This window comes from Doryrhamphus excisus, chromosome 7 (assembly GCF_030265055.1).
Source record: "Doryrhamphus excisus isolate RoL2022-K1 chromosome 7, RoL_Dexc_1.0, whole genome shotgun sequence".
Lineage (NCBI taxonomy): Eukaryota > Metazoa > Chordata > Actinopteri > Syngnathiformes > Syngnathidae > Doryrhamphus > Doryrhamphus excisus.
In genome coordinates this window covers 8,949,755-8,973,361 of record NC_080472.1, presented here as the reverse complement: position 1 = coordinate 8,973,361, position 23,607 = coordinate 8,949,755, and the positions used below count along the sequence as shown (strand labels likewise).

The 23,607-nt window shown below is 39.8% G+C and overlaps 1 protein-coding gene across 4 annotated transcripts in view; it reads left to right on the top strand.

The window, feature by feature from the left end:
- The window catches only part of cadm1a (cell adhesion molecule 1a), a 430,900-nt gene that overhangs the window by 365,348 nt on the left and 41,945 nt on the right, over nucleotides 1-23,607 (top strand). For all 4 annotated transcript variants that reach the window (XM_058078784.1, XM_058078783.1, XM_058078782.1 and 1 more), the window contains 3 exons: nucleotides 1,063-1,200; nucleotides 13,117-13,275; nucleotides 18,147-18,243. In XM_058078784.1, the coding sequence (XP_057934767.1) occupies nucleotides 1,063-1,200; nucleotides 13,117-13,275; nucleotides 18,147-18,243 (394 nt within the window). The remainder of the gene's footprint in view (nucleotides 1-1,062; nucleotides 1,201-13,116; nucleotides 13,276-18,146; nucleotides 18,244-23,607) is intronic.

Sequence of the window (23,607 nt, the reverse complement as noted above, 5' to 3'; positions counted from 1 at the left end):
CTGCAGTTATTTTTCCACCGATCTGCTGCATTTATTTGACATTGGAGTTTTATTTTGTAAGAATTAAAAAAGCTTTTGTATTTTTTTTTCTTTTAACTGCTATGTCAATTTGAAAAACACATTTATATTTACTACCAATTAATAAGAATATTGATTATTCTAGGCTGCACGGCGGTCGTGTGGTTAGCGTGCAGACCTCACACTTAGGAGACCCGGGTTCAATTCCACCATCTCTGTGTGGAGTTTGAATGTTCTCCCCGTGCATGCGTGGGTTTTCTCCGGGTACTCCGGTTTCCTCCCACATTCCAAAAACATGCTAGGTTAATTGGCCACTCCAAATTGTCCATAGGTATGAATGTGAGTGTGAATGGTTGTTTGTCTATATGTGCCCTGTGATTGGCTGGCCACCAGTCCAGGGTGTACCCCGCCTCTCGCCCGAAGACAGCTGGGATAGGCTCCAGCACCCCTGCGACCCTCGTGAGGATAAGCGCTAGAAAATGAATGAATGAATGAATTGATTATTCTCGTAATAATTATTATTATATAACAACAGCAATAGTAAATAAAAACAAGTTAAACTAAATACACAATTTCTGAAAAGTATTACATATAATGATTGTGGTAATAATAACAATAAAATTAACGCTAACCTCACTACACAGCTACATAAGACCAAACAGGTATACATATTAAATATAACAAAACATGTGCCAATGCATTTGCACAGAAAATGGATGGATGGATGGCGCCATTGTAGTCAGAGGAGTCCAGAGCCCAGAGGGAGGCTAACGTCACTGGAGTCAGGCAATAATGAATGCTTTGCTCAGACGCAATGTATTATAAGAAAACTTTAAAACAGGTGTTTTTCTTTTCTTTTCAAAGTCAGTTTGGCACATGTTTATATGTTTCCACTTCCACTGAATATCCTTCATAATTCTATTTCCTCAATGTTGATTGGCATGAATGAGAAGTCATCTTTCAAAGGTAGTGTAGCCAATCACATTCATCACATGAGGGCAAAGATCCGTTCCTAAAATAGCTTTGTGTTTTTCCCCGCTGTAGTTCCTCCAGGTAACCCCATCATCGACGTCCGTGATGAGGTTCTGAGCGAGGGCAACGAGACGGAGATGACCTGCACCGCCATGAGCAGTAAGCCTGCCGCAAGCATCAGATGGATGAAGGGCGATAAGGAGCTGCCAGGTTGGTGGATTCCTTTCACAGTCTTCCATTGTTCCTTGTCCTTTTTTTGGTTTGAAATGAATGCTTTTTTTGTCAGGTTTTAGATCACAGTTCATCATGGAGGTGTTTGGCTTAGGTTCTGAAGCATTTCTTTTATTTAAAACAAGCCAGCGGACTCAAGCCATCAAAGTGGTTCCAACACTTTTAAGCTCACTTTTGAGGTCTTTGTAAGAACTTTCTTCAAGTTGGACAAAAAAAAAACAAATTAGCCTTTGTCACAACACACATGACAGACATGGCATCTGTAAAGCTCAGTTTCCACGGTACACCATCAACACGGCTCAGTACATACACTACCGCTCAAAAGTTTGGGATCACTTGCAAATTTCTTTGTTTTCCAAAGAAAAACTAATTTTCATGCATTTCACAAACATTTTGATCCATTTCACAAACAATTAAAATGAATGAGATGATTTTCAAAGAAGGATGTACATTTTTGCATCGAGGCCTACTATCAACAACTGTCAGTCCTCTGCATCAATCTCCTGGTATGGCTGCTAATCCAACTTAATCATTTTATAAAGTCAAAAACTTTAATATTCTGAGTTTAAAAATAGTGTCATTTTAGGAACAACATAACGAAAAGTCATAATATTGTAGCAAACAAAACTAAGAATAAAGTAGTAATTTTTGGAAAATTACGTTGGGGAGAAAGTTCTGATGTTATGAGAGCAAAGTCAAAATATTAAGAGAAAAATGTTGTATTTGAACAAGAAAAAACAATTTTACGACAATACTTGTTATACGTATTATGAAGACAAATTACCATATTTTCCGGACTATATGTTGCGCTTTTTTTCATAGGTTGGGTGTTCCTGCGACTTATACTACAGAGCGACTTATAAATGAAAAATGAAATTAGCAGCTGAAAACAGTAATCGAGCAGCAGAGAGAATGTTTGGAGTAAGCAAGAAACTTGTTAGGGACTAGCGTAAAGCGGAGGCTACTCTTACTACGATTATGAAAATAAAACATGTTCATGTTTATTTTTTCATGCGTCTGAATAAGCATTGTGTTAGCATATCTTACACCTATTCAGCCTTTTCTCTATTCTTGACGTAATGTCTGTTTTGGTCAAGTAGTAAAATAAATTACCCACAAAAATTTAACTTATACATTTAACTTATACTCCAGTGCGACTTATGTATGTTTTTTCCTACCTAATTATGCATTTTTGGCCTTGTATGACTTATACTCCAGAGCGACTTATAGTCCAGAAAATACGGTATATGATTTTAGTAGCACAGATTTGAACTACATTGGTATTAAGTAAGAGTGTTAAGTTTTAATAAACGTTCATTAAGTGTTAATATTTTGAGAAACAAACAACATAAAGGTGTCATTTTTGAAAATCAGGTTTGGGAAAAAGTTTATATTATGGGAGTGCCAAAAAGTCAAAATATTTTCGGAATAAAATCATTATATTACCAGACCATAATTCACAAAGATTTTATGAGGAAGAAAGTTGTGATATCTGGAAATTAAAAAATAAAAATAAAAAAACAGCAAAAATGGTGGACAAAAACAGCAATGAGTGAAGTTGATCCATTTTTCACCAGTATAACAAAGCTGAGATGCAGTTTTTTCTTGAAATATATAGAACTTCTTAGCATACTTTACAAAATATCAGTTGCATCTTTTCATGTTTCATTTTTCAACTTAAAAAAGTTTGGACACCCCTGGTTTTTACATCTTTCACCGGGAAGACCAAGTGGAGGAATAAGGAGACCAGTGATGGAAGAGGGTTTTCAAGCGCTGTATTCTCTTTGGTACTATTGCTGTATTCATCTATGGAGTAGCCGTTTTACCATACCCAATGCCACGTACGGGAAAACAATCTGATGACGTGTACTTTGATCACACTAATGATGATCAAAAAAAGAGTGCTGGATGTTTTCCTCCTTTAGCTGTTTCTTTGTGTTCAACGCTCATATTGGCCCCGTGACAATGTTCCCAGCCTCATCAAAGCCGAGCCAAGCCTGAGAAGTTGGAACTCCGGGGGGTGGGCGAGCGGGCTCTGTGCCAGGCACTTCCCACCTTGGAGGCCCAGACATCCAAGCCAGCTTTGTCAGGACTTTGAAACAAAGGTCCTAATAAGAAATAAAAAAAAATCTGGCTTGGAAAGGCCCTGAGCTGGCTGCCCCCCCCCCACACACACACACTCTCTGCTCTTATCTTTTGAATATTGCAGCGTTGCAAGGTCATTTGTAGCCCGTAGCGGGTTGTAAAGCATCCCATTTTTTAACGTCCTACACAATCCCATTATGCTTCTTTCTTAATGGGTTTGGAGTTGTATCCATTCGGGAGTCGCTGGGCAGTATTTTGTGTGGTCAAAATGTTGGAAAACGGGCCAAAAATCCCCAAATGTGATTTGTCTTGTGAAAAAAAAAAAACCTCCAGAAGATGTCCTGTACGACATACAATTCTTGCCTTCTTATGGTACTTCAAACAGTTGTCCCAGAAAATAGCATCACATCAACAATTTCAGTAGTAATTCCATTCAGGAACGCTGAAATGCTGAAGCTGACCTGAAATTAAATTAATTAATTTGGCAATATCACAGGCATATTCAGAAACCGAGGATTGAACCAGCAACCATCATCACCTCTCTACCATGCCACCCTGTAGGACAGGGGTGGGCAAACTACAGCCCGGGGGCCGTCCGTTCTTTCCAAAGTATTTCATTGACGCTTAACATCCAACCTGGCATCATGGCTTGAGCCAACCTTTTGATGGTTTAGGTAGCTTTTTTATCAATTTGGTTATTTAATGTGGTCTGCTGTTTACAAAGTGCTCCTGAAAAAAGGGACACAAGCACATATAGCAGGTTGCATGACACTTTTACAGATACAATCATTTCAAGTGGACTGTTAGAATTATACAGTATGTGTAAAATATATAGTCTGGCCTCCCGTCAATTTTGTTAAATCAATGCGGCCAGCGAGTCAAAAAGTTTGCTCACCCCTGCTTTAGAACAAGCGGGACAGTAATGGAAAATATCAAATGATTTTCCAGCAATAAATGAAGTGAGTCTCCAGTAGAGGAGCCACTTGTCTATTGGATTTTTGCAGACTAAAAACAGCAGAATTTGAAATGGACAAATGCTTCTCGCCATTCAAACAATAAAGAGCCTCTGGAATTGTGCCCTGTGGGGCGATACACAACAGTTCCCTTATGGCGACACACTGGGCATGAAAACATAAAAGTAAACATGTAAAAGGAAGGCTAAAACAATATCTGCAGCTAGCTCCTCATCAAAATCTTAAGATCAGTGTTGGGCACGTTACTTTAAAAAAGTAATTAGTTATAGTTACTAGTTACTTCTAAAAAAAAAGTGACTGAGTTCCTAACTGAGTTACTCCACTCCAAAGGTTTTTTTTTTCAGGGACATAATGTACATTTTACCTTTGACATCAACGAGGTTAAAGTAGTGTCTGTACTTCCATTTGGCAAACACTGTCTTCTCGCTAGAGTCCTCCTCACTCGCCATCTCTCGCTATGCTGTATCGCACTTTGGACGTGATCTAAATACCCGCCTACCCAAGTTCTCTGATTGGCTGAAGACGCAATCATACTAAACCTTAGCCAATCCTAATTGCTTATGTGCTCTAAACACCCGCCCACTCAAGTTCTCTGATTGGCTGAAGACGCCATTTTACTAAAACCTGATCCATTATCTCATGCCCTTCCTTGTCCCTCTGCAACACTCTCACTGCGCTGCAGATAAGTTATGAAGTCAGTGATATATTTTTAGGCAGCTTCAGTAACGTGCAGTAACGGGGTGTCGAAAATGGAAACGACGTTACCATGCTGACAGTAAAAGTAATTAGTCAGATTACCCGTTACTGAAAAAAGTAACGGCATTAGTAATTAGTAATTAGCCGTTATTCCCATCACTGGTTAAGACCATTGCAAGAATTCACATTTTGCACTCCCCTGTATGGAATTTGCATGTTACTCCGGCTCATATACCACCTAGTCAGGATAAGTGGCGTAAAAGATGGATGGATGGATGGATGGATGGACACCTTGCGCTTAAGGCACTTGAGGTTCAGAGCTTGAAAATGCAAAAAGAAGAAATGGGAGTGAACATGATCAACCAATTGTTCCAAAAAGGCACCAAATTGAAACAGGCTGTTTATCAGTTGATCAAAAGTTTTGGACCACAGCATTTGAAAAACAAAATATTGGCAAAAAAGTGGATTTAATGTCATTTTCTGGCTTTCTGGACAGTATTCACACTGTCATGACCTGTTGATAGCACTATGGCAAAGGCAAAAATCCTTTCTCTCATTGAACGTGGTGAGAATGTTGGGCTGCATGAGCAAAGCCTCTCACAGTGCACCATTGTTGCAGCAAGACGGTCATTTGAAAGTTCTTCAAAGATCCTGACGTTTGTGGGACAAAAAGTCAAGTGATAGACCCAAAAACATGTAATCGGCCATGAGACAGAGGATCAGATTTGCTGTCCATCAAGTCAGTGGTGGATTTGCCCGAATGAAGGTTGTTACCGGTGCCAAGGGCACTAAATATGGGACATTGAAAGGTGGAAGAAAGTTTTATTCTCAGATGAGAATGTAACCATGATGGTCTTGATGGCTTCCAATGCTACTGGAGATCACACCTGAGATGTTTGGCAGGTTGGGCAGGGGCGTCAAACGGCAGATGTTGCAGGGGGCATCCCTCATCTGTGTGGTAATGACCGGCCTTTTCAACAGGACAATAATGCACTTCACGATCCCCACCGAACAAAGGACTAAACTCACTCTTTGGACCATCCTGCAAGTTCCTGTGATCTAAATCTAATTAAGAACATTTGGGGATGGGTGGCAAGGGAAGTTGAGAAAATGTACATCAATTTCAGAAGCCATCTTCACCAACTGGAGCAACATTCCCACTTGTCTCCTGGAAAATCAAGCATGTCCAAATCCATTTTCAGCTGATTAACAAGAATGGCGCAGTTACTCATTGCCATGTTTGGAAAGTTTATTTTTATTTTGGGGGAATGGTTCAGGATTTTTACTTCCATTCCTCATTTTTGCGTTTTTAAAATATATTTTTTATGTTTTTATTTTCATATATATATATATATATATATATATATATATATATATGAACTGAAAAAATAACTGAAAAATTATATATATATATATATATATATATATATATATATATATACACATACTATATATATATACATGCATATATATTTTTTATTTTTTTATTTTTTTTCAGTTTTTCAAAGTTTGGTCAGGAGTGTATACGGGGGCCTGGAACACTGCCCTGTGGGACAACATAATCCAACTGCTGAATGGGAAAGTTCCAGAGTTTTTCTTTTTATATTATATGGTTTATTTGTATTATTGGATGGATTATTATTTAATTATCCTTTTATTCTGGAAAAGATATACTTTGAGCGTGCACCAAAGGCTCACACAATATATAGGTGTGTTTTTGTGCGCTACTGTATGTGTTCAGTCTTGTTTTTTTATGCTCCATCTCTTCAAACAAAACTCATTTACTTTCGCAAAGTGACTAACTAGCTAAATGCTCCTCGACCCTCCTCTTTTTTCTGCTTTTGTGTGCATCCTCACTCTTGTCTGGGGGAAATGGATTGTCATCGACAGAATAGGCAGCAGCACTCTGCGCTCTTTGTACAAATTGCCATTTCTCACCACAACACAATAACACCCAGTGGCACTTAAACGCACACCTCTTCCCACTCGCTCTGTTCTCATCTATTGTTGCCGCTGCTGGACAAAAAAATGCTAGACCTTCCTGAAACAAACTCAAAGCCATCATGCTTTTTTTTTTTTTTTTTTTTTTTTTTTTCACGCAAATACAACTCCTCATTGACACTGGCGCGCTTTTAGCGGCTGACGCTAGCTCTCTATGTTGTCTCTTGATGGGGTTGAGTAGCTCTGCTTTTGTTTGACCTGAATGGAAAGTGATATTGCTCTGCTGAAGCCCACAAACCAATGCAAGGAAATGAAAAATTGGATCTAAAAAAATAAGCTAAAATTTTAACAAACGGTTGTAACCAGAGTTTATACTTGTGGTTCGACTTTTTTTCAGACCAAACAAATCAAAAAACTATACTTGCAAATTTCAGTGAGTCGCCTTTGCGTTCACACTGATATTTCTGTCATTCTCAGCTTGGTTGAATATTGTTAGATATTATACAGTCCAATACCTCAGTGCATTGTCAGTCCGATAATTTCTCATAGGGGCCTTCAGGACACACACACACACACACTCACCTAGCACAATCAAAGTTGCCCAAGATTGGAAATGTATAGTACACAAAACAGATCCATTGTTCTCACTCACACTACCTTGACTCTCACTTTCACACAGACTTGGCTTTCACTTTCCGGGCACACAGGCATAGGTTTCACTTTGTAGACGAGTGTGGCAACTTGTCAGTACTTTCATTCTGTCAGTGATTCTCTCCTCCAGCTGCCTCAATAGTGCTCAGAGTAGAATGCAGTATCAACTATTCTGCTGCTATTTCTTGACTACAGTTGGAAAACTTTTTAAGTTGTGAGGTTGTTGATTGGATATGATAAAGAAACAGGTTTTACAATGCTTAGGTTACTTTTATACAGTGGAAGGTTATGGTAAAACTGTTTTCAATACACATGCTGTGTCCATCCCGGTTCAGGTGTTTTTCGGTTAGCATAGAAAATCTATGCCAAAATGTGGCGTCCATTTGCCTTTAATTTCTGGTTAAGCGGACAATATGGCTCTTAAGTCCAACTATGTTCTTAACGTATTTCTGCGAGCTTCCTTACCTTGCAAATAAAATGACATCTGCAAACGGACGTCAGCTACGTCTCTGTCCAAATGTTATCAGCAGTTGACTCTAAGAAAATGAACACAAAACAGGTTTCTATAGTTTTACAATTATAGTTTATCTATTCAGACAGAATTCCAAATGCATGTACTGTAAATGATGAATGAAAGTCATACATGAGCATTTAATCTTTTACTTTCATTGAAAATGTGAGCGGTGGCAGCAAGATCAACATGGACACCACCTCCGGTTTTGCCATGAGTTACTTCTTCAATTCAGTATTGTTTCTCGCTATCTTCATCAAAACGCTGACACTTCCTTCGGCTTCATTTGGGGTTTATTTTACAGAGAAAAGAAGAGATTTGAGGTGAGAAATAACTCAGGGCAAAATAGAAAGTCTGTGTTGATCTCACTGCCACAACTGGTCTTTGTCAACAATCACGTCTTCAATGAAGGTAAAAGTAACCTGAAATGTGAAACCTGAATCACTTTCAGTCATCATTTACAGTGAAGAAAATAAGTATTTGAACACCCTGCTATTTTGCTATTTCTCCCACTTAGAAATCATGGAGGGGTCTGAAATTTTCATCGTAGGTGCATGTCCACTGTGAGAGAGATAAACTAAAAAGAAAAATCCAGAAATCACAATGCATGATTTTTTTAACAATTTATTTGTGTGATACAGCTGCAAATAAGTATTTGAACACCTGAGAAAATGAATGTTAATATTTGGTACAGTAGCCTTTGTTTGCTATTACAGAGGTCAAACGTTTCCTGTAGTTTTTCACCAGGTTTGCACACACTGCAGGAGGGATCTTGGCCCACTCCTCCACACAGATCTTCTCTAGATCAGTCAGGTTTCTGGGCTGTCGCTGAGAAACACGGAGTTTGAGCTCCCTCCAAAGATTTTCGATTGGGTTCAGGTCTGGAGACTGGCTGGGCCATGCTAGAACCTTGATATGCTTCTTACGGAGCCACTCCTTGGTTTTCCTGGCTGTGTGCTTCGGGTCGTTGTCGTGTTGGAAGACCCAGCCACGACCCATCTTCAATGCTCTGACAGAGGGAAGGAGGTTGTTCCCCAAAATCTCACAATACACGGCCCCAGTCATCCTCTCTTTAATGCAGTGCACTCGTCCTGTCCCATGTGCAGAAAAACACCCCCAAAGCATGATGCTACCACCCCCATGCTTCACAGTAGGGATGGTGTTCTTCGGATTGTACTCTTCATTCTTCTTCCTCCAAACACGCTTATTGGAATTATGACCAAAAAGTTCTATTTTGGTCTCATCTGACCATAAAACTTTCTCCCATGACTCCTCTGTATCATCCAAATGGTCATATGCAAACTTAAGACGGGCCTTGACATGTGCTGGTTTAAGCAGGGGAACCTTTCGTGCCATGCATGATTTCACATCATGACGTCTTAGTGTATTACCTACAGTAACCTTGGAAACGGTGGTCCCAGCTCTTTTCAGGTCATTGACCAAGTCCTGTCGTGTAGTTCTGGGCTGATTCCTCACCTTTCTTAGAATCATTGAGACCCCACGAGGTGATATCTTGCATGGGGCTCCACTCCGATTGAGATTGACCGTCATGTTTAGCTTCTTCCATTTTCTAATGATAGCTCCAACAGTGGACCTTTTTTCACCAAGCTGCTTGGTAATTGCTCCGTAGCCCTTTCCAGCCTTGTGGAGGTGTACAATTTTGTCTCTGGTGTCTTTGGACAGCTCTTTGGTCTTCGCCATGTTACAAGTTAAAGTCTTACTGATTGTATGGGGTGGACAGGTGTCTTTATGCAGCTAACGACCTCAAACAGGTGCATCTGATTCAGGATGATACATGGAGTGCAGGTGGACTTCTAATGGGCAGACTAACAGGTCTTTCAGGGTCAGAATTCTAGATGATACACAGGTGTTCAAATACTTATTTGCAGCTGTATCACACAAATAAATTGTTAAAAAATCATGCATTGTGATTTCTGGATTTTTCTTTTTAGTTTATCTCTCTCACAGTGGACATGCACCTACGATGAAAATTTCAGACCCCTCCATGATTTCTAAGTGGGAGAAATAGCAAAATAGCAGGGTGTTCAAATACTTATTTTCTTCACTGTATATACATTTCAAGGTTTTCTGCATGTAACTATAATCATAACCCTAACCAAGGTTCCATGTATTTTTAAAGTGGGTCATTGTCACACGGGTACTCCGGTTTCCTCCCACATTCCAAAAACATGCTAGGTTAATTGGCCACTCCAAATTGTCCATAGGTATGAATGTGAGTGTGAATGGTTGTTTGTCTATATGTGCCCTGTGATTGGCTGGCCACCAGTCCAGGGTGTACCCCGCCTCTCGTCCAAAGACAGCACGCCCGCGACTCTCGTGAGGAAAAGCGATAGAAAATGAATGAATGAATGAACATACGAGCACCAGAGTCCACTTGCAAGCGGACCGTGGCCCATTTGGTCCGCTTGTATGATGCGCACGGGGTTCAGATGATTACATTCACGCTTGAATTAGATATCTGCTTATATTGCGCATGAATTTTTGGTGGTTGTGAGGACCTAAAGGTCGGTACCCGCTGAGCTAAAGGTTGCAGCAGCAGAGTTTGCCACCACAAATGCGAGCATCTTTCTGAATATGTCTCATTATCGCCCCACCTTGCCTTTCCTCTCCCTCTTATCCAGCTTGTTTAGTGATTTATTAACATGTGCTCACCACTGATATCACCATCTCTCTTAAGCTGACACGGCAGCGGAAGCCCCAGCAGCGCGGGATCAAACAATGCGGGTCATTATTTTCTGCTCTCGTACAAAGGAAAGACAGGAATAAAAGGAAAAAGCCACCAGGGGGCCGTTTCATTGAGTGACAGGGACCAGAGCAGCCATTAGCCTTCCGTCTGAGGAGACAACCACAGGCTGGTTTCAATTAGTCAGCTCAAAACCGGCTCAGGGATGAAAGAATATTTAGGCAAAGTGAAGCGACAGAGATATATTTTTTTTATTCAAGCAAACCTTTTCTTCTCTGCGAGACTTTTCCTTAATGGATGACAGCCAACAGCGTACGAGGCAGAAAAGAATAACTTCAAAAAGTGGATTTTAAAGGTTTAATTTGACCCTCCATCTTGTCGTGGTATTAAACAGCTTTTGGTCATACTCCGTGACTTCTCATGAACTGTTGCTGTCGCATTTGTGCCTCTGGCCAAACGCCATCAGTCTTCTTCCGAGCTGAGAGAGAATATTCCACCTCTGATATTGATACTAAACAACAGCAAAAAGGGAAAATCTAAAGTGGTTTTAGGAGAATAAAGTCAAAATATGAAGAGGAAAAAAAGAAAACATTTGAAAATAATGGGAGAATAATTGGGAGAATAATGTAATGAGGAAAAATATCACATAATATCATTTCATTCAACATCAAGTTGAAATATTAATGATGTTCAAGTTGTAATATTTAATAACATTTTTGGAAAAGTACTTTGTGGAAAAAAGTTATAACGTTACGAGACTAAAGGCATAATAATAAATTCATAATTGCGAGAAGACAATTTACAAGAACAAAGTTGAAACAAAAAGTCCCAGTCAGAATGAAGAAAAATGTCATTTCAGTAGCACACAGCTTAAATATAAAAAAATCTAAATACTAATATATATTTTTTAAGTAATACTGACAAAAAAAAGAATGTTGTAATTTTTGACAAAATCAGTAGGGTAGTTCAAGTTGGTATATAATGGGATAAAGTCAAAATATTATGGGAAGATAACATGGGAATAACATCCTAATTTTACAAAAAGAAAAATGCACAAAAATTATCAAAGGAGGAAGTTTAAATATTTGGAAAAAAACAACAAAAAAAATGGGAAAAAGAGAAAAGGATAGCTAGCTCTCAATTTCGCGACAAAGACTCAACAATTTGCTCGTTTTCCATCAACATTTCTTACCTGAGGACTGGAGCACACGTCTTGTGCTGGAAGACACAGCCATCCTAAGGAGAGCAGACATTAAGTGTTGTCGCTGTATGTATGCTGCTGTTGTTGACAGAACTAGCATAAGTATGTGTATCAATGCGCCTGGGGAAGAATTTTGTGTAGTTTTTTCATCATCATCAAAATACAACAAGATACTGCAACTATTACATGTCATCATCAGTGTACGTATCAAACCATGCAACGTTGGTAGAAGTTTTTTTTAGACTGCTTTATAGTCTAAATAGATGTGTCCCAATTACAGCCCTTTTTACTAGCTCATATTAACTTGTTTTCTCATGTTCTAATGCACAGAAAAGGGAGAGAAATATGTGTTCAAGGATTTTGAATGATGGGTAAAATTCCAAAAAAATAGTTCCCTTTCAACAGCAGTATATTTTTGAAAAACTGTGATAAAGTACCGTATTATCAGGGTTCTAGAATGCTGACCTGCTCTCTGGTGCGACACCATAATTCAATTGTGTAGCCCCTATAATTAGTCCATCGTGTAGGGGCTCTAGAAGCCTGCCCTGTAGGACACCATGCAAGAATTTGGCCGTGGTTTCACATGGATTCTTTGTAATACGTGCTCGGATCAAGACACTTGAAAGCAAGTAAAACATTCGCAGTGAAATAAGTGTTTATGATCTACAATCAACTCCTGCAAACCATGACATTGGAGATGGGAGCTCCTTTGCAACACACTTTCAAAGACACCGAGCAGTCAACTTCAGGACTCCGTGTCAGGTGCTTGCACGTCTGTGAAGCCTCCAGAGGCGCGTATTCATTAGAAGCTCTCCCTTTACAGCCGGCACATCACACAGGTTTGCCCTCCCGGCATCCAAAGAGGCAGCTGTCACTGAGGTGACAGTAGCAGAGGAGCGAGGGGGGGGGTGTTGGTGAACTCCTTACAACTGATGGCTGCAGCTGTTCATATTAAGATTTTTTTGTCCTTCATCTTGTGACACTTCATTGGCAAACTTGCTTTCTTCCAGTGCTTTCAGTCGTCATCTTCAGCATGTCATCCACATCTATTTCTTTCCTTGGATGGATGCGTGGCTTCTTCTTCTTTGAGTTTGAAACTCAAATACACTTTTGTCTTGTCTTGCTTTTACAGGGAAGCCCAAAGTGGAGCTAACGTACGATAGAATGTACACAGTGACGAGCCGGCTCACGTTCACCGTCAACAAGGAGGATGACGGCGTGCCAGTGGTTTGCATTGTTGACCACCCTGCGGTCAAGGACTTCCAAGCACAGAAATACCTGGAGGTGCAGTGTAAGTTGGGCTTTTTCTTTTCAAATCATATGGTCATGTCTGAAGGGAAAAAAACAATATTAGGAGCTTATTCTTGAAAACGGAGACCTTTTTCTCTTAATGCTTTGACTTTACTGTTGGAAAATTACAGCTGTTCTCATTCTCGTGTTTCTTTTATTTTTTTCTCGTAATTATGACTTTATTCCCACATGTTGACTTTTTTTCGTAACATTTTTCGTAACCTAATTTTCAAAAAATTACAACTGCATTTGTTTGTTTTCCTCATAATGATTTTTTTAAACCCTGTCTTTCTTCCTTCATATTTCTATTACATTATTTTCCACATAATGTTGCAATGTTATTCTCACAAATTTACAATTTTTTCTCTATTTTCCTATTTTAATTTTTTTGTAAATTTACAGTTTTTTTCATTTCTGTCCATTTCCATTCCATTTCTTCTTGTAAATGTTCTTCTCAAAATTATGACTATTCCAATAATATTTTCACTCTATTTGCGTAATATTATTACTTTTTCCACTACTTAATTTTCCAAAAATTACAACTGTGATGTATTGTTTTTGTTTGTTTGTTTCTCATAATACCATGATATTATTCTCTTAACATTACAACTTTTTCTCATTAGATTACAACTTTTTTTCTCTCAATACTTTGATTTTATTCTTGTCAAATTATGACAAATTTTTTTTTGCTGTTATTGATTTTTTTTTTTATTCAGTTCTTGTTAAAATATAAAATATATTTTAAGAATGTGCTGCAGGCCAATAAAAGGAGAATAATGTAATGAGGAAAAATATCATAACATTATTTCATTCAACATCAAGTTGAAATCTTAATGACAAAAAATGTTTAAGTTGTAATATTGTGAAAAACAAATAAAACTACAAATAAAGTTGTAATTTTTGAAAAAGTACTTCGTGGAAAAAAGTTATAACGTTACAAGACTAAATTCACAATTGCAAGAAGAAAAAATACAAGGAGTTGAAACAAAAATCACAGTTATTGAGTTTTTTTTTTAATTCATTAATTCATTCATTCATTCATTTTCTACCGCTTTTTCCTCACGAGGGTCGCGGGGGTGCTGGAGCCTATCCCAGCTGTCTTTGGGCGAGAGGCGGGGTACACCCTGGACTGGTGGCCAGCCAATCACAGGGCACATATAGACAAACAACCATTCACACTCACATTCATACCTATGGACAATTTGGAGTGGCCGATTAACCTAGCATGTTTTTGGAATGTGGGAGGAAACCGGAGTACCCGGAGAAAACCCACGCATGCACGGGGAGAACATGCAAACTCCACACAGAGATGGCCGAGGGTGGAATTGAACCTTGGTCTCCTAGCTGTGAGGTTTGTGCGCTAACCACTAGACCGCCGTGCCACCCTTTTTTAATTCAGTTTTGTTAAAATATAAAATGGCCAATAAAATCAGCCACCAGTCGCAATTTGCACACCCATGACGCCAATGACAGAGCTGGGGTGGAATGACTTCCGGTTCCCAAGCTACCAGGCTGATACCAGGGACGTTTTGTGATTTAAAAAAAACAAGTTAGGAACACAGTTTGACTCACTCACACTGACAAATTTTTTTAGTAGATTTTTGATATAAAATATATAATATATTATAATACAATATAATACAATATACAATATATAAAATAATGGGCGGCACGGCGGTCGAGTGGTTAGCGTGCAGACCTCATAGTTAGGAGACCAGGGTTCAATTCCACCCTCGGCCATCTCTGTGTGGAGTTTGCATGTCCTCCTCGTGCATGCATGGGTTTTCCACATTCCAAAAACATGCTAGGTTAATTGGCAACTGTCCATAGGTATGAATGAGTGTGAGTGTGAATGGTTGTTTGTCTATATGTGCCCTGTGATTGGCTGGCCACCAGTCCAGGGTGTACCCCGCCTCTTGCCCGAAGACAGCTGGGATAGGCTCCAGCACCCCTCGCGACCCTCGTGAGGAAAAAGTGGTAGGAAATGAATGAATAAATATAAAATAATAAATATATTAAAGACAAGCCAGGGTTCCACTGTCATGTCAATAGTTGGGACACATTTTGTAATAATAGATGCTGTGGACTTGTACTGTATTTTAGTACTTTTCAGTACTTTTGGGACCCTTAACATTACTGGAAAACCTTGAGATGCGTTTGAATTGACTGACAACTGCAGTATTTTTGTCGATTGTTACGTCATATATCCTCGTTGTTGTATGCTTTGGATTGGATTGACAACACAGCCAGTTTAAAAAAGAAAATAGCAGTTTTAAATGTTGTCAAACGAACCCATTTCCAAGGCCGTCACCACGCGGGAACATGTGTGTTTAATCGCTGATCACTGATTACTTCACAAAGTGATTTGCATTTGAATGACTTGCCTGCGTGAGCACATCGCCAGTCCTCCGTGTGTCGTGCGGCAAGAAAAGCTCATTGTGTTGGGGGGGTGGCATCCGCCACGTAATGCGTCTTCTATGTGTAAGCAAATCAAAGCATGCTTGCTTGTTTTCTCCCTTAAGGTCAGCCGGCTGTGCCGAGATGGATAGCGCCGTCTCGAGTGCCCGTACAATAAAGCAAATAATTCAGTTAGCATAACGATAACGGCCCCCTTGCATGCAATATGCGCAATTTCATTTCCTCATGTAGCGGCGGTACGTGGGGGTCTCGCTGCACAGTGCATATTTCTTCATCAAGCGGAGACACATAGTGCAGCCGTAGCTACTGGAGGCTATCAGAATAACCCTCAGGACGCCGTAGAGGCCTCCATGAAACAACAAGGTCACGTCTACTACCTACTATTACACGTCATCTGTTTGCTTTCCCCTGAGAGAACGTTAAACACGAGAATTAGGTGCTAGCAGTGATTTCTGGTCAATTTGTTCTGCTTCCTACTCCTTTTCAGACATGTTGATGTACTTCAAAATGGAGCATTATTCCGCAATAATAGGCATTTTCACCAATATCAAAAAGCTGCAATGTATATAAGGTCTTATCTTCATTTATTGCTTTAAATATTAAAATGGCCCTTGCACCCTTTCATTTTTCATTCATTCATTTGCTATCGCTTATCCTCACGAGGGTCGCAGAGGGTGCTGGAGCCTATCCCAGCTGTCCCCAGGCGAAAGGCGGGGTACACCCCGGACTGGTGGCCAGCCAATCACAGGGCACATATAGACAAACAACCATTCACACTCACATTCATACCTATGGACAATTTGGAGTGGCCAATTAACCTAGCATGTTTTTGGAATGTGGGAGGAAACCGGAGTACCCGGAGAAAACCCACGCGTGCACGGGGAGAACATGCAAGCTCCACACACAGATGGCCGAGGGTGGAATCGATCCCTGGTCCTCCTAGCTGTGAGGTCTGCGTGCTAACCACTCGGCCCTCTTTCATTTTTCACTATGGATAAAGTTTGGGTACCCGGTGTTAAACTTGAATATTATAGGCCCGAGTTTTTCTCGCCAGGGTCATGTGACTCGTTATTACAGAGTTTCATGTGCTTTAAATCTGTTTTTTTCTCTACGCCTCTCATTGTTTTAAACTTCAAATGTTCTCCTTAAAGTCAGTCTCCCAGAAAAGCCACAAATAGAAACAATCCAAAAGTTCCACCCTTGACTGAATTCTGACTTCCACACCCTCCTGGGTGTCCACAAATAAACCCAATAATCTGCTAATTTGCCAGTTTTCCAGCCACAGCGCACATGTGGCGGCTTGCAAAGATGAGCATTTAAGTTCAACACGGCTGACGTTCGACCTTGTTGGCAACAAACATTCCGTCTGGCCATCCATCTGTCTAAATCACAGCCTGTCAGCGACCGGCTCTCCCTGTCCCGTCTGCATGATGGACAGTCGATGGGCCAAAAGCCAAATCTTGTGCTTGCGTGGGCAAAATGCCTGAATGAAGACGAGCAAACCTTTGTTTTTCTTTCCAGTTTACCTGCACTCGTCACAGTCACGGTAATGGTTTAGTTCAGGGGTGTCCAAGCTTTTTTCACCGAGGGCTGCATACTCAATAACTGTTTGGAAAAAAAGCCCCAGCAGTTATATATCGTAGCTAAGACGATATATACACTAATCCCTCATTTATCACGGTTAATTGATTCCAAACCGGACTGTCATCAGTGAATTTATAAATGGAATATTTTGGCAGTCAGAGAAAACCTGTTTACAACCTTTTTAGTACGCTTGGTGGAGCTCTTTAGACATGAAATAACACCGTTATCGTCACCTGAAGTGACTGAAGTGAAGTTTTGGGTTCAAAAAGTTTTGGGTTCCTTTGTAATTGCCATTCATCTTGTCACTCTTCATAACATTGTGGAGTATATGCAAATTGCCATGATAAAAACTGAGGTGGTAAACCTTGTGAAAATGAATATTTGTCATTCTCAAAACTCTTGGCCATGACTGTACACTCACTACTTTACATTGTATTAAAGTGTCATTTCCTTAGTGTTGTCTCTTGCAAAACTCTGTGGGTTTTACTCACTTCATAAACACATTGGGTTATGACCCATTTCATTGAAAATTCTGTCTTTATTTGATTTCATCAAGGAAAGTAATAATTTTGACCGTAAGTGTACTTGTCAACCCACACGACGGCTTTTAATTCACAGCTGATGTTGAGTTTGTGCTGAAGAGGCTTCAACCATCACTCAAGTTCATGGCGCCGTGATAGACTGAATAGAACGGATTACATTGCTTTCAGATGACACATCCCAGAGATACTCCTTTAACGACGTGTTGATGAGATGTTTCAGGTGTCCAATCCGGCCCGCATCAGGACCACCCCTGTGAAATGATTCAAGATGCAGGATGAAGATCATATGTGGTCGTTATGTTGACACACTTTTTTTCCCCTCTTCCAGACAAACCCGAGGTTAAGATCATGGTGGGGTTCCCTCAAGGTTTGACGAGGGAAGGAGAGAACCTGGAACTGACGTGTCAAGCCAAAGGCAAACCTCAGTACGACACACACACACACATGCATGCATATTGTATTGCAAACAAGTCTTAACTATTATTTGTTCAGGGACATTGGTGGACTTCTCATTTGTTAGTATTTACCATTGTTTTTTTCACCATACCACATCACTGAAACTGAATTATTCATGAGCCATTCGTGAAATGAGCCATTCGTGAAATACAAACATAAATGACGAAAAAAACAAAAATCCAAAGAATAAGCAAAACACAGGTCAGACAGTTTTGTCTTGTGGAGACAAAGTGGAACGTTTAGCCAATTTAGAGGCAAACATTTTGTTAGCATACCAGGTTGTGAGGTCATTTGACTTTAAAGTAGTGGTGTCCAAACTTTTTCCATTGAGGGCCACAGACGGAAAACAACGAATGGATGGAACACTTCAAACTTTTACATTTGGTAAACCCATGTAGATATGCTAAGATGTTATATAGCGTACTTTGCGGTCAGCAGTTTTGACATTTTGTTTAATCTCTTTCTCAACGACTTGAATTTTCATTAACTTTTAGTATTTTTTAATAACTATGTTTTTTCTTCATGACACTTTTTAAAACTATGATGACTTTATTTTTTCTAATATTTCAACTTTATTCGTATTAAATTATCTGTTTTGGGGTTTTTTTTGGCTGTATTTGGTATTTTTTGGTTATTAGTTTATTTTAGAACAACTCCCTTTCTAATTCCTTTCTGCTGTTTACATGGTGAGAGAATCAACTGGGCTGTCTTATGCTTCAACGTTAATTGCTCGTGCAGCCACGCTGCCATGGCAATTGGAAAGTGTACCCCATTTTGGGAACCTAGTTGTTACCAATAACACCATAACTATAAGAGCACCTAAAAAAAACCCAAAAAAGCCAAAGAAAAGGCCAAACCCAATTCATCTGTTTCTTTGGACTGCTTCTCTTACAGGGCAAATGTTTTCCTGAATTGTTTTATTTCCAACAAGAGTCTATGACTCTCAAGGACAGTTTACAATTTTGTTTGAACGGGTGTAGATCCAAACAACAGCAATAGCAAGCGCTGTACAGAGCAATTAGCGGCCAACAAATGTTTAGCGAAGTCCAATTGATCTCCAAAGAGGAAGAGAGAGGTGGTACCATATGTAAGTCCCGAATTGTGCAACCATTTGACTTGAAATGGCGTGTTTATGGTCAATTAGTGTAAATAATTCACAGAATACTGTTTTGCGAGGTACGTGGCTTTAATACAAGGAATAGCGACATTGGGTGAGAATTAGTGGCAGACGCACTTGCATACTGGCGACTCCGTAGCAGGGAGCCCTGACTGAGATTGTTCCTAATCAAGAGTGCAATATATGATGATGGCTGGGTTGGCGTGGTTGTTAGGAGGTATATATCTGGTATTTGATTCCTACCCCTTCATAGCACAAGATGGGGTCTGGAAGTCCAGTGTAGAGATTGAGATATCCTTCCATGCATCAGTCCATCATTGTCTCCAGGACGGGAACGAATTGACATTTTTTTTCATCTCACACTTCTCAAATATCTTCTATTTAAAGGGCTGTCTGCAAAACAACATGAACTGAAGGGGTGAGACGCTGTCCCTCGCTTTATGGCGCGCTCTTCTCCAGCAGATATCTGCAGCTGTGTCCTGTGACCCACCAATAATGCCTCTGTGGGCTCACTTGTGATTCACAATCCACCAGTTGAGAATCACTACTCTAACGGTGCTTGAGTGTACTGTGGGCTGAGCGGACTGCCTTTGCCATAATCTTTTCCTGTTGTTTACATTTTTTTTTCATCATGGCGTAAAAGAGAAAGAGGACTATGCCTTGCTGGTGAAGGACATTTGAAGTATTGATGTATTCACGACTTTTAAATGTCATCCATCTAGCTCAGTGACTAGCCCCACTACTTTAGATATTACTTCCAATAGCAGAATATTTGAATGGGGCACTTCTAAATAGGCACTGCTACAGCAAATCTTTCGACTTTAATAGGTTACCCCATGTCCTCCTTCTGGTTGGACATACCAGCGACGGTTCACAGGTGTCATAATCAAGTAGGACATTTGCATTCCAACTTTTATCACAAATATTCACTTCTTTAAAGACACAGATTAAGTTTCCCCCTCAGAAACATGAGCCTGCAGGACAAAGTCCTCTGGAATTGTACTACAATAAACCCTAATTTATTGCTATTAATTGGTTCCATAACTGACCATATAGGGTGAATTTCTGCAAATTAGGTTTCCTAATTTATAAATGGAATATTTTTGTAGTTAGAGCATATAAAACTTGTTTCTGATGTTCAAAATATGTTTTTTAACATTAATAGAGCCGTCTAGACATAAAATAACACCCTATAGTCACCTTTATACTCCTGCTCCCCAATATAGTAAGAGGAAATACAGCATTTAAGATGTAAATAAGACATAATATAGACTCATAGTATTGTTGTTGTTTTTTTTTTTACTTCCTGTTCTGTACAGGACTGCCTGGTGGCTATTGTGTCATTTCTATTATTAGTAGTCTGAATGCTTTCTTTGTATGTGTATTATACTTCATTTAGCCATTTTATGCTTATTTAAGCCAAAAAATGTGTAATATTTGCTTAAATATGCATACTTTTAAATTAATAATAGGCCCTAGTCAACCACGAAACTGTGATTTATTAATTAATGCATTTTCAGAAGAGACCTCTATACTGCATTCAGAATTTTTGGGGCATATTTGATGAACTTTCAAGACTCACAGAATATTGAGTTTTAAGACCACATAAACACTGAAACTATGTATAAATCAGCAGTAGGACATAACATGGTTTCAGTGAAAACACCTGATTTTGACCAAAAAACAGAGAAATTTGCTTTTTCTGCAGAGAAGCAAATTCAAGCAAAACGGTGACTGTCCATATAATTTAGTTTTAATAACACCTCAAACATTTTAACACTTGTTTACTGCTATGAAACAACAAAAACAACACAGGAAAAGAAGATTTTGGTGTCAAAATAACTACATGTATTCACATATTTTGTACATGACACAAAACATAACACAAAATAATCATTTGAAAGTGATTTTGAGCCAAAGTGGTGTGGGTTTAATGTGTTTCCTTCCTGGGAAGCCATACCTGGAAGGCCTCACAATGGCGGCACTCATGGGCGTCAGTATTTTGCCCTAAAGTCATATAAGTGATGTCACCCCACCATACCCTACCAAATATAAATACTGTCATTTTTAGAGTGTCTGTTCCTTGTTAGGACAGTGATTCTGCAAGTATTACCCGTTAACCAAGTTATCATGCATTTGCAGGGTTTGGGTATGTTTGCATTCGGAGGCGTAATGTAGTGCAAATGAAGCTATTAAGGGCCAGAAGATGGCGGTGGGTGTTGGGGGAACCTGACAAAACAACTCTTCAAACATCAAGACAGCTTGTTGCCTCTGCCTGCTGTCAGTCACGGCACAGTTTGTTGACAAGCCAGTAGTTCAAATTTGAAGGAGAACAAAAGTCTTCATCGGGAGATGTGAATGTGGCATCACTCTTCCGCCACAAAGCTCTTCAGAGACTCCAATATAATACAAAGCCGTGTCAGTTCAATTAACATAAATATGTCTAACGTGGCCATTTCAGCTTTCAATTTTGAAGAAAAAATTGTCTTTCCTACAATTTGAGTCACCAATTTGTTATGTGTAAACTGGAAAAGAGTTCCAGTCACAGGGTGGGTTGTCTTAATAATTTGCCACCCTTTATTTGAACTGTTCTATTGTCATTCTCAGGCATGACAATAGAACATACAAAAATTCAGTGCACACACGGGGTCAGAATTCAAGTAGATACACTACATTCACCTAAGTCTTATCAAAAGCACTGCTGAAGGTTCCACAATGTTTTTAACCTGCCCTGTTAACGTATTTTTGACAATGGAGCTGGAAATACCTGCATGTCAGAATCAGATAAAGTTCATTCATTCATTCTTACATTTTCTACCGCTTTTTCCTCACAAGGGTCGCGGGGGTGCTAGAGCCTATCCCAGCTGTCTTTAGGCTGGTGGCCAGCCAATCACGGGGCACATATAGACAAACAACCATTCACACTCACATTCATACCTATGGACAATTTGGAGTGGCCAATTAACCTAGCATGTTTTTGGAATGTGGGAGGAAACCGGAGTATCCGGAGAAAACCCACGCATGCACGGGGAGAACATACAAACTCCACACAGAGATGGCCGAGGGTGGAATTGAACCCTGGTCTCTGAGCTGTGAGGTCTGTGCGCTAACCACTCGACCGCCGTGCCGCCCTTAGATAAAGTTAAAAACCTTAAAGTTGAGAAACCATCTAACCAGAGGGGGAAGGCTGCCATCTCTCGCCAACATACGATGCTGTGCCTTCATCCCTTCCTAAAAGATTCAATAATTTCACCTCAAACAAGTAAACACGGCGCAGCTACTTTGGTTTCAGGCGTGTCCGTGACCGTGATTACATCTGAATGGAACACTAACGAGCACAATAAACCACTCCTCCATCGCCTCCACTGTATCTGAACAATTGCCATTTGACACCACAACACAGCCAAAGCCTTCCTGTCTGGACATGCGTCCACCTTTACAGGATAATTGTTTGGATCCCTCACCAACTCCTCACGCTAGGGTAGTCCTACCTAGTCATTTAGCATGAACTGATGAAGCCTCCTTGGATGAGAGGTGAAACATCTTTTAAGACAACCTGAACAGTTCAAGTTGTCAGATCGTACAATGACGTAGATGACATGTTTGGTGTTGGGTACCTTTCACTTGAACTGGGAAAATTAGCATACCATAACACCATGAACCAAAATGTAGTTTGGTTATGTGTACTGCTTGGTGTTGCAGTACAGACTGATTATGTCAGTACTTTTGTCTACTTTTTGGCACAATGGATCTAGAAAAAAAAAAACAAAACACTGTAATAAATAAGAAGATGAACCAATCTAACAGTTATTTTGACAATGCACCTTGAAAACGCTGAATACTGCAAGGGGAAGAATCAAACTGCACGGTGGTGTAATATGGTCTGTTTATTTTGTCCTGTTAGCTGTTTGTTTGTGATCATGAGTGACTGCAGCTGGTCGTGTCTCTCTAGCTGCATAAAAACATTTGGTTGACAGAGATGTTTGGCTCAACCTGCACTCACAACATTGGGAAAATGACCAAAGTGGTCTTTAGAATAGAGAACCGTAACTCTGACCTGGTCAAGCGAGAATAAGATGCACATAGGATTCTTTGTGGTTTCCATGAAGGCTTCAAACACCCACAGCCCCGCCTTCTTCCCGGCCTCCCACTTGGCACGGAGACATGCTCGATACTCTGCTTTCATTTCATAAAGATGAAAACACAATCAATACAA